This window comes from Ranitomeya imitator, chromosome 3 (genome assembly GCF_032444005.1).
Source record: "Ranitomeya imitator isolate aRanImi1 chromosome 3, aRanImi1.pri, whole genome shotgun sequence".
Classification (NCBI taxonomy): Eukaryota; Metazoa; Chordata; class Amphibia; order Anura; family Dendrobatidae; genus Ranitomeya; species Ranitomeya imitator.
In genome coordinates, this window is record NC_091284.1 from 248,508,233 (window position 1) to 248,520,734 (window position 12,502).

The 12,502-nt window shown below is 44.1% G+C and overlaps 1 protein-coding gene across 1 annotated transcript in view; it reads right to left on the reverse strand.

The window, feature by feature from the left end:
• Positions 1-4,615: 4,615 nt before the first annotated feature.
• The window catches only part of LOC138669670 (glutathione S-transferase Mu 4-like), a 197,839-nt gene continuing 189,952 nt past the window's right edge, over positions 4,616-12,502 (reverse strand). The window contains exons 7-9 of the mRNA XM_069756334.1: positions 9,372-9,467; positions 9,137-9,247; positions 4,616-4,873 (exon numbers count right to left, since the gene is read on the reverse strand). Of these exons, the coding sequence (XP_069612435.1) occupies positions 4,784-4,873; positions 9,137-9,247; positions 9,372-9,467 (297 nt within the window). The 3' untranslated portion in view covers positions 4,616-4,783. The remainder of the gene's footprint in view (positions 4,874-9,136; positions 9,248-9,371; positions 9,468-12,502) is intronic.

The window sequence follows — 12,502 nt, forward strand, 5'->3', positions numbered from 1 at the left end:
CCGCTGGAGATCTTTGAGTGGCTCTGAGCCCACTGAACTGCTGGGGTACAAGCGGTCATTGACCCCAGTATGGACATGGCTCTCCTTAAAGTGACCAGCGGAATGAGACTCAAATGGTCCACTAGACGTATCATATTGGATACCTTTATTTCCGGCAGACGACATTCTTGTTTTGTTGAGTCTATTATTATCCCTAAGTACTGTTGCACTTGTGATGGGATAAGCCTGGAATTTTCCAGGTTCAATAACCATCCTAGATTTGATAGGGCTAACATCACTCTGTCCAGTTGCTGACTGCAATGTAGAGGGGATCTGCCCATCACTAGGAGGTCATCCAGATAAGGGACAATCAATACATCTTGTTCCCTTATGTGGGCCATTACTTCCGCCATTAATTTTGTAAACACCCTCGGGGCAATGGCTAGACCAAACGGAAGTGCTCCGTATTGGTAATGTTTTAGTTTCCCTTGTATCATCACCGCCACTCTGAGGTACTTTTGGAAATCCGGATGGATTGGCACATGATATGTGTCTTTTAGGTCTATAACAGTCATGAAACAAGACGGGAGAAGGGATCTGACACATGATTTTATTGTTTCCATTTAGAATTTCTCCATCACCAGGTATTTGTTCAATTGTCTCAAATTTATTATTACCCTGAAAGTTCTGTCTGGTTTCGTTCGAAGAAAGAGCGGAGAATAGAACCCCGTTGTCTCTTCCTGTTGTGGAACTTCCTGTATAACTTTCTTTTCCAGAAGACTGAGGACTTCTTTCTGGATGCTCAGTTGCTCGACCTCAGACTTCCTTTGTGGTGTTACCACAAATTGATTGTGTGGTCTTGTGTGAAACATTAGCTTTAGGCCCGTCTTTATTATGTTTAAAGTCCAAGCACTTCCAGAAATTTTTTCCCAGGTTTGAAGAAAGTAGGTCAGTCTCCCTCCTACCTGGGGCGCACCCTCATTGTGGCTGATTTTTATTATCCGGTTTGTTGAACATGAAACCTTCTCTTTTGAATTTGTCTTCCCACCCCTCTTTTTGTTTTTTTGGGGGGTGTCTTTGCATGAATCTCCTCCCTCGAAAAGGCCGCCTATAGGATTGATTTGGAAATCCTGCAAAGGCTTTCTTTTTATCTACCGCTTTCTCGAGGACATCGTCTAGGGTGGGTCCGAACAAAAATTCACCTTCGCACGGTATGGAACATAGCTTAGCTTTAGTTTGCAAGTCACCCGGCCAGCATTTCAGCCATAGTGCTCTCCTGGCCGCATTTGAGAATGAAGCTGATCTTGCTGTCAGCCTTACTGAGTCTATTGAAGCATCTGCTAAATATGCAGCAGCCCCTCTCATGGCTGACACGGAGTCCAATATAGACTCTCTTGGGGTTTTATTTTTTAATTGAGTTTCTAGGTGATCCAACCAAACCATCAGCGCTCTAGCTGTGCATGTAGCAGCTATACCAGGTTTCAATCCCCCGCTGGCAGCTTCCTAGGACCCTTAAGAAGACGTCAGCCTTCTTATCCATAGGATCCTTGAGGGTTCCCATATCCTCAAAGGGCAGGGCGAATTTTTTAGAAGCCTTCGCAATAGCGACATCTAATTTTGGTGCCTTTCCATGAGGCACAGGCTGGGTCATCGAATGGGTATTTCCTTTTAGGGGTTAACAATACTTTTTTATCCGGCCTCTTCCACTCCTTTATTAGGGCCTGTATTTTTTCGTTTAATGGAAACACTATGTTTCTTTTGTTCAGGCCACTAAACATAAGATCTTGTACAGATTTTTTTTTTAGAACGAGTGTCTGCCAGACCCATGGTTGCCCTAACCATTTTTACCAACACATCCGTTTCTTCGATTGGGAAACAGTTGCGGCTGCTTTCTGAAGATGCGGAGGAAGACACCGAGGCTGTAGAGCTATCCGAATCATCATGCGTGCTATCTTCATCGCTGGAACTATAATCTGGGTTTTTTTCTTTAAGTTTCCTCTTACGCTTTTTAGTGCTTCTGCCACTTGGGTTTTAATTAAGTCTTTAAGCTCAGACGTGAATCTCGGAGTCTCCTCATTAAGGGCTCATCTCCACTTGTGTGAAAAAAACGGTCCGATTTACGGACCGAAAAAACTGATATAACGTGTGCGATTGTCATGCGAGTGTCATGCGAGTGTAATGCGATTTTTAATCGCATCATCCGTTTTTACATCCGTATGACATCCGTATGCAATCCGTTTTTTTTCTCTGCAAATATTTTTATACAGTCATTTACAGGACTATTTACAGTGTTCTGTGCCACAGAATGGTAAGGTATCCGTAAAAAACGGATGGAATACGGATGGTCCGTATTCCATGCGTTTTTTTTCTCGCACCCATTGACTTGCATTGGCGAGTCTCGTCCGACACATTTTTCTCAGTCTGATTTCGGCTGGGGGAAAAAAAAAAAAAAAAAAAAAAAAATCGCAAATGGAGTGTCACCTATTGATTAACATTGGTCCGAGTGCAATCCGATTTTTTATCGGATTGCACTCGTCCGTTTTCCTCACAAGTGGAGATGAGCCCTAATGGTGTTCTCTATGCATAAAGCACAGAGCTTTTTGACCCATGTATCTGGCAAATCTACCGAGCAAAGCGGGCACACTATGCTTAGTTTTCGTCTGGCATTTCTTTCTCTAAGAAAACAATAAACCCCTATTAGAATATACACTTTCACGAAGGTCACTTACCCTCCTAACGTGAGGAAGATACCGGTTCTGGTCTTGGGGACGCCTCCTCCATTTGAACCACAGTTTTCCTCCTGGATCCATCAGAGCCTCTGCTGCGTTGGGATCCTGAACTGCTGCACTGTGTAGGCCTTTCTTTCTGCGAAGAACGGCGCTCCTTCGGGTCTTTCTTCCACCGACTGCTCTATTCCACTCATAGTGGTGTTATTTGAGCAGCGATATGCATACTTCCCGCCTGTTTTATCCTCATAGTGCGGCGCAAGGTAACATCCGGTTTACCCAGAGGTACCCTGCGCCGCCCCGGAAGTGACCCCAGCGCAGTAAGTAACGCCGGGCCTCGCGTTCATTTTCTCTTTTTACACTTGTGAAAATAAAAAAAATTGGTGCTGAAGTAATAGGTTTGTAAAAAAAATAAAAAAATAAATAAAAATTCATTTATTCCTTCCACATTGCTTCAGTTCCTGTGAAGCATGTAAGGGGTTAATAAACTTCTTGAATGTGGTTTTGAGCACCTTGAGGGGTGCAGTTTTTAGAATGGTGTCACTTTTGGATATTTTCTGTCATGTACACCCCTCAAAGTGACTTTAAATGAGATGGTCCCTAAAAAAAAAAAAAAGTTTTGTACATTTTGTTGTAAAACTGATGCACAACAACAAATTGTATTGTGGTACCGTGTTAGCCAGAAAAATCGAGGTGAATACTTTTCTGCCCAATGATGACAGAAGTATTCTAGGAGTGATACATTTATTGGCTAACCAGAAAATATGTTTGCAAGCTTTCAGAACACAGTGGTTCCTTCTTCAGGTAAGATTACAAATATATTTGTAATACTATTTGTAATCTTGCCTGAAGAAGGAGCCACTGTGCTCTAAAAGCTTGCAAACATATTTTCTGGTTAGCCAATAAAGGTATCACTCCTAGAATACTTCTGTCATCATTGGGCAGAAAAGTATTCACATCGTTGTAAAACTGAGAAATCGCTGGTCAACTTTGAACCCTTAACTTCCTAACAAAAAAAAAATTGTGCTGATGTAAAGTAGACATATGGAAAATGTTAGTTATCTTGTGTGACTTCTCTGATTTAACTGCGCAAAAATTCAGAGTTAGAATATTGCAAAATTTTAAAAAAAATTGCCATATGTTTTTTTCATAAATAAACGCAAGTAATATCAAAATTTTTTACCACCAACATGAAGTACAGTATGTCACAAAAAAAAAAACTCAGAATCAGCAGGATCCATTAAAGAGTTCCAGAATTATAACCTCAAAGTGACAGTGGTCAGAATTGTAAAAATTGGCCTGGTCATTAAGCTGCAAATTGGCTCAGTCACGAAGGGGTTAATTAAGCACAGTACATCAAGGTGTTAACATTCGTACATTATGCAAATTGTCTCTTCAGAGAGGAAGAGAACCAATACTCTAGTGCCACATATTGGAAGTAGCGATCCTAAAAGTCTATGTCGACCCTTTTACGAGCCTTGCCACATGACTTAGGATAATTGCCAAACCAGAATCTCAATTTGCTGACACTGTTTCGGAGTACTGCCCCTCGTCAGTGCAAAGTGGAGATCTGGTTTGACTGTGTGAGAGGCGTCCGACCGATATCCAAGAAGTATCGTTTCTCCTTGCGGAGATTCACATGCTAAGCATGCCACGATGAGGAGACTTAAAGCCGCAATGCTCCTCTGGGAAATATGCTAATTACACAAATTGTCTCTTCAGAGAGGAAGAGAACTAGAACTCTATTGCCACCTATTGGAACTAGCAATCCTACATTTGTACAACACAAACATAAGACTTTCCAAATATACTCTTCTCATACTTTGCCAAACTATTCACTTTTAAGGGGATAAGATCTTTTGCAATAGGCCTTCTCTCCATTTCTGCATTTATTGGGAGTCTCATCATAATTTACATTATTGTCAACATGTGTTTATTGTGCATGAGGTTTACACTACAGGTAAATATGAAAAATCAAACATTTTAGACTTTCAATGTGCATAATGAAATCAGCAGGCAGTAAAAAACACCAACAATTTTGCATCTTTTCTGGCGAAACTCCTTTGATGAATTGGGGCTTATTTGTTGGCCCATGAAGCCATTATGCCGTTAATACGGTTTCTATTAAAGCGAGGTGTTTTCATGTATGCAGCAATTGCTGGCAGTGCCTGAAAGAAGGGAGAAAAAAAAAAGTTATTTTACTCACTTTATTTAGGGCGATTCACTTGCTACTTTACCCAGAAAAATTGCTGTAACTTCGAAAACACAATCGTACAGAAATTTTAAATGTATAAACCCTTGGTTCATGAGAAATGTTCATCGTTTGCATGCAAGCACGTGCATTTCCATATTGTTGAATGCAAAATCAAAAAGAAAAAAAAAAAAATCCACCTCCAGTGACAAACCAATACAGTTGTTGTAAGCAAAAAAATATTTTTTATATTATCAAATATATTAAAAAAATAAATATAGTAAAATAAATAGCCACTCTGATTTTGCTGTTGACGTCTGAGACTGGGACGGCTCCGTGCGATTCCACTCTACAAGACGAGGCGCATCGTGATGTGGTGAGCTGACTTTCCATTTCCCCTTCCCTTATACAGTGAAGGAAATAATTATTTGATCCCTTGCTGATTTTGTAAGTTTGCCCACTGAAAGACTGTCAATTTTAAGGGTAGGTTAATTTTAACATTGAGAGAATATCAAAAATAAAATCCAGAAAATCACATTGTATAAAATATATAAATTTATTTGCATTTTGCAGTGAGAAATAAGGATTTGATCCCTCTGGCAAACAAGACTTACTTGGTGGCAAAACCCTTGTTGGCAAGCACAGCAGTCAGATTTTTTTTGTAGTTGATGATGAGGTTGGTGCACATGTCAGGAGGAATTTTGGTCCACTTCTCCTTGCAGATCATCTCTAAAATCATTAACATTGTGAGGCTTTTGCTTGGCGACTCAGAGCTTTAACACCCTTCGTAAGTTTTCTATGGGATTAAGGTCTGGAGACTGGCTAGGCCACTCCATGACCTTAATGTGTTTCTTTTTGAGCCACTCCTTTGTTGCCTTGGCTGTATGGTTTGAGTAATTGTGTTGCTGGAAGATCCAGCCACGACCCATTTTTAACGTCCTGGCGGAGGGAAGGAGGTTGTCACTCAGGATTTTACAGTACATGGCTCCATCTATTCTCCTATTGATGCGGTGAAGTAGTCCTGTGCAGAGAAGCACCCCCAAAACAATGTTTCCACCTCCATGCTTGACAGTGGGAACGGTGATCTTTGGGTCATTGGCATTAGCTCAACTCGCTGTGTTTGGAGGAAGAAATACTGCCTAAGACCTCAATTTTTATCTCATCTGAACGCAGCACCTTCTTCCAATCACTCAAAGAATCATCCAGGTGTTCATTGGCAGACTTCAGATGGGCCTGCACATGTGCCTTCTTCAGCACTGCAGGATTTTAGACCTTTACAGCATAATGTGTTACCAATGGTTTTCTTGGTGACTGTGGTCCTAGTTGCGGTGGTTTGGGGCCCTCCAGGTCCATGGGCGGACCCCTAGTGACCATCTTTGATCCGGACAACTGAGGCCTCCTGGCCTCATGATGTTCATCGGCCAGACGAGCGGCTTCCTCACGAGTCGTTGGCCGCCTGTCCCGAAGCCATTCCTGTGTCTCGGGGGGTTAGTCCATTAAAGAATCGTTCTAACAAGAAGAGCTGGAGGAAGTCCTCCTTAGTGGTTGCTTGGCTCCCTTGTACCCACTGTAGCAGTGACAGCCGTAATTTACAGGCCCATTCAGCGTTGGTATCGGTTACACGTTTTATAAGTACACGGAACTTTTGGCGGTATGCCTCTGGTGTCAGCGCATACCGTGTCAAGATCACTTCTTTGATCCGCTCATAGTCCATACAGTTCTCATCAGGTACCGTGCGATAGGCGTCCGCTGCCCGGCCTGTCAGCTTGCTGGCCAGAATCTGAACCCGTTCCTCCGGCTTCTCTTGATGAAGGGCACACTGCCGCTCAAAGTCCTGTAGAAAGCGATCAATGTCTTCCTCTGCCTCCCCCAACTGTCGGAAGGCATTATACTGGATCTTTTTGTGGCTTACTGTTGAAGGTACCTGGTCGAAGGCCAGAGCTCCCACTGCTCGCTGACTCTCCTCTCTCCGCTCTGCCATCCCCATCTTGGCTAGCTCTATCCTGGTCTGCTCGGCCATCTTTTCCTTCAGATGAGTACGCACATCAGCCATCACATCTCGTATGATCTCTACTGCAGGGTTTGGGCCATAGAACGCCAGTCTGTTCTTTACCTCCCTCTGGAATTCAGTCTCCTCCATGTTCACATTGGGGGGCGCTGCATTGTCGTGTTCCATGATGGCTGCTATCAAATCCGCTTTTGTTTTGTTGCTGGCGATCAACCCTCGGGCTTCCACCAGATCTTTTAATGTAGTCCTCTTTAACTTCTGGTAGCTGTTTTCCATTCATTCCTTTCCTGCTGTACAAAGGGTATCATATCCCGCTGTCTGCCACCAGTGTAACGGGGTCTACCAAGCTGGGGTACCTCTGAGTACCACCCTGCGTTTCAGGAGGTCCACTCTGCTTTGGTTGGAGTCTGAATGAAGGACACTGGTTGGAATTGCTTGGTTACATGGGCGCATATAAAAGATCACTGCTTCTCCACGTATATCCAGTCTGACAAAACTTTACTCACAGGACACAGAATATATCACACAGATACAGAGGGCAGGCCAATAGAAAAGCAGCAGGCCAGACATACATTACAATAGCCGCAGGTGGCCGGAGCCTGCTAATATTTACTGTGGGAATTACAAGGGGGGGGGGTAGGACAAAAGGGGAATATCGTGTCCCCTCTGCCTAGGGGCGCAGCCTGTGGGTTGATGCATTAGGGACATGCATCTCACATGGAACCTGTTATACATACATAACATACATATAACTGCACAACATATTCTGGGTGCTGAGTGGTTCCGTAACAGTGACTATTAGTGATGAGCGAATATACTCGTTACTCGAGATTTCCCGAGCACGCTCAAGTGACCTCCGAGTATTTTTTAGTGCTCAGAGATTTAGTTTTTAGCACCACAGCTGAATGATTTACATCTGCTAGCCAGCATAAATACATGTGGGGGTTGCTAGGGAATCCCCACTTGTACTTATGCTGGCTAACAGATGTAAATCATTCAGCTGCGGCAATAAAAACTAAATCTCCGAGCACTAAAAAATACCCGGAGGTCACCCGAGCGGGCTCGGGAAATCTCGAGTATATTCGCTCATCACTAGTGACTATGTAAGGCTAAGTTCACATTAGCGTTCCCGGGCTTTGCGGAGGGCTGTGTACGTCCTCCGCTAAGCCCCGCCTACTTCCGCATACGTCCTGCGTACCCTTCTTTAACATTGGGTACGGAGGACATGCAGATGCGTCGTTTTGACGCGCCGCCAGCCGCACAGGAACTCAACAAGTTGCGTTTTATGCGGACGGTGGGAGCGTCAAAACGACGCATCCGCATACATCCGCATTTCCTGCGTACCCAATGTTAAAGATAGGTACGCAGAATGCATGCAGAAGTATGCGGAGAGCGATTCCACCAGCGGCTGATAGGGACACATGTCAGCTGTTGCCAGGAAAAAAAAAAAAATGGGCTCAGCGCCGGAGCCCTCAAAGGGGAGGAACACGACATGCACATTACATGTACGGCGTATGTCATGAAGGGGTTTAAAGTGACAAAAGACTGAATATCCACAGCAAGTCATTTTGGCATTGCTATGAATCATGTTCATCCCCTGTAGTGTTTTTTAGTGTTTTTCTGATTTGCTTTATGCTGAATCCAACTGAAAGACTGTGTGCAGAAACAGTTAGAAGATTTCAGATGACGGATGAGAAATTATATTTTTAGTCAGCGACACCACAAAACTACAGTACAATCGCAGTAGATCGCCAGAAACTCAAGGGACATTTCCCTTATGTTATCACACTCCTGGCAAACACATTCCAGCATTGATCCTCCATAGGTGGATTAAAACCTCAAACAGTGGCGTCAAGTCTGTGGCTTCAAAAAACAAAAAAAGCGAGCACTCGTGCCCAATCAAGAGTTTTTAAACTGAAAAATGTTGCCATTGTACCTTTACCTTCTGTTGTGCAATTGCAAGTTGTGTGAACAGTGGATTGGACAAGTAAAAAATAATTTAAGAATACTGTGTAAAGCGGCGTGCTGTTCCTACAAATTGTTCTATGATCTCCCGACTGTCACATACTTTCAAAGGAAGAAAAAATAAATGTTCCTGGCACCAAAAAGACAGACATTTGTAAACTCCATGAAGCAAATAAGATTTTGTACTTGACCAAAGTGTGAAAAAAAAGGATCAATGTTTGGCTACCCGCCGGTTCTGTAATTTAGAGGCATAAATATAAAATGTACCTCAAATCTTGCATGGAAGTCCTGCAGGTTCTTGAACTTTTGCAGGCAGGTAGGATCCAATACATGGTGCTGATCCAGGACATCATACATCAGAAAGTCAACAAAAGTAATCTTTGGGATAGATGCAAATGCAGTAAATGTAAATGATGTATAAATTAATCAGCAAGACAGAAGTATACACTATATGGGCATGCAATCATCTTTACTATCCAGAGAAATGACCTAATAGATTTACCTTGTCCCCAAGAAACCAGTGTCTTTCCCCCAAAAACTTAGAATATCTTGCCAATACAGTCGGAAGCTTTTCAAGGTATGGTCCCTTCAGCTCTTCCTGAAATATTGAAAGTCAAAGGATTATTTATACATTTTAAAATCAGCAGCCAAGCCCGTAGTCTAGGCAAAGTGATGTGTACTAAGATGCATTACTGGTTCATATTTACACCATTCATACTATAAAACTCAGGATTTAGGCCGGGGTCAGACTACTGTATAAGGCTTCTTTCACACTAGCGTCGGAATCTCCCCGTCGCAATGCGTCGGGAAGAGATTCCGACGCTAGCGTTTAGCGCATTGCACAATGGAGGCAGCGGATGCATTTCTCCGGCGCATCCGCTGCCCCATTGTAAGGTGCGGGGAGATGGGGGCGGAGTTCCGGCCGCGCATGCGCGGTCGGAAAAAGAGGTCCGTCAGGACGTCATGTAACGTTTTTTGCTCCCGACGGTCCGCAGAAGCACAACGCATCCGTCGCTCGACGGATGCGACGTGCGGCAATCCGTTGCAAATGCGTCGTCAATACAAGTCTATGGGGAAAATACGCATCCTGCAAGCACTTTTGCAGGATGCGTTTTTTCTGCAAAACGACGCATTGTGACGGATTGCAGAAAACGCTAGTGTGAAAGTAGCCAAACACGGCAAAGTGCTATGTGACAAAACATCCTATAGCACTCTGCCCAGTGTTATACTATGGGGCAGCTCAAATCTGTGATTATCATACTGATTCCACATGAGAGAACAAGCACACCATGCTGCAATTGGCAGCGAGCCTCTGCTCACTCACACCCATACAAGTCTATTGAAACATGTGAATCATCCGACTGCAATCTGATGTCATCACCGTGCTGTCCGATATATGCAGAGTCAGACCATGGAGGATTGAGAAATTAACTTTCTCCATCTCCTCAGCACCTGTGCTGTGATTCGCTCATGCTAATCAGAGCACAGTAGCATGACACTCAGTTCACGCTCTCGGAGCAGGAGCCGAGTGTTATTGGCAAATCACATCCAACGCTCTCACATCGTGTACCATACACTAGTCTGATTCCAGCGATTGGGCATTTTATTTAGAAACATGATTTTATTTATTTTTTTTAAAGAACAGCATGGGCTCTCAGTTTGGAAAATCAGAATTTAGGAGTTTCATATAAGTGCAAATGTTAATTCATTCAGCCTTTAAAGCGAACATGTGAGCAGTTTTGGCCCATCTAAGATTCGGCCACTGCTGTCCAATGGGTGTTGCAGGTTCGGGTCTGGCGCCTCCCATCTTCTTGCGATGCTGCCCTCCTGTTGCTTCATCGTTCCCCAGCATCGCGCTCCTGCTTCTCTGCCCTGCCAATGTGCTTCTCTGCCCTGTTGAGGGCAGAGCAAAGTACAGCAGTGCGCACGAGCTGGGCCTTTCTGACCTTTCCCAGTGCCTGCGCACTGCAGTACATTGGTCTGCCCTCTACAGGGCAGAGAAGCACTCTTGCGCAGGAGTGCGATGAAGCAACAGGAGGGCGGCATCGCAAGAAGATGGGATGCGCCGGACCCGCCACATCCAACAAGCTGCTCCCCCCCGGGAGGTGGTGGTGATTACATCATTGATTTCATGGTGTTGTACATGAGAAGGGGTTACATACAAATTACAGATCTCACTTACAGTAATCAAACTAACAATTAGACTGATAGAGGGGCGAGGACCCTGCCCTTGCAGGCTTACATTCTACAGGATGGTGGGGAAGGAGACAATAGGTTGAGGGTTGGAGGAGCTCCGGTGTTGGTGAAGCGGTAGCGGTGAGGAGGCAGCGGGGTCAGTGCAAGCTGTAGGCTTTCCTGAAGAGGTGGATTTTCAGGTTCCGTCTGAAGGATCCGAATGTAGTCGATAGTCGGACGTGTTGGGGCAAAGAATTCCAGAGGATGGGGGATATTCGGGAGAATTCTTGGAGGCGGTTGGGTGAGGAGCGAATAAGTGTGGAGGAGAGAAGGTCTTGGGAGGACCAGAGATTACGGGAGGGAATATAGAGATATATGGAGGAGACAGGCTATGGCTGGCTTTGTAGGTCAGTGTTAGTAATTTAAACTGGATACGCTGAGGGACACAGAGGGGGGAAGTGGAGGAGTAGCGAAGAGAGAGATGAATTAGTCGGGCAGCAGAGTTAAGGATGGACTGGACTGTGCAAGGGTGTTAGCAGGCAGGCCACAGTAAAGGATGTTGCAGTAGTCGAGGCGGGAGATTAGGGCATGCACAAGAATTTTAGTAGATTGACAGTTGAGGAAAGGACGGATTCTGGAGATATTTTTGAGCTGGAGGCGACAGTAGGTGGAAAGAGCTTGGATGTGCGGTTTGAAGGACAGGGCAGGTTCAAAGGTTCTTCCGAGGCAGCGGACTTCCGGTACGGGGGAAAAGCATTATGTCGTTAATTGCAATAGATAGGTCAGGTAAGGAAGATCTATGAGATGAAGGAAAGATTATGAGTTCAGATTGGTCCACAAAGAGTTTGATTAAGTGAGAGAAGGAAGATATGGCTGATAGACACTCTGGCATTCAGGACAGCAGAGAGGTGACATCTGGGCCAGAGAGGTAGATCTGAGTGTCATCAGCATAAAGGTGGTACTGGAATCCATGGGACTTTAGGAGTTGTCCCAGGCCAAGTGTATAGATTAATAATAATAATAATTTTTATTTATATAGCCCCAACATATTCCGCAGCACTTTACAATTAAGCGGGGATATGTACAAACAATAAATTCGGTACGAGTTAAGACAATTTAAACAGTGACATTAGGAGTGAGGTCCCTGCTCGTATGCTTACAATCTACAAGGAAATGGGGGGACACAATAGGTGAAAAGTGATTGCTATTTCAGGTCTGGCAATTATAATAAATAGGGATTTTCATACAAAGCTGCATGATCCAGTCATCAGCCCGTTTGTTTAAGTGCAATATTCAATGGAGGGTGTGGAGACAGATGAATAGTAGGGTGCAGATTCAGAGTAATATTTGGAAGGAGGGAACAGGGCAAAGATAGTTTACTGAGTAGTTGATGTGGTAGGCTTGTTTGAAGAGATGGGTTTTCAAATCACACTTGAATAGGTCGGGGCTAGGTATCAG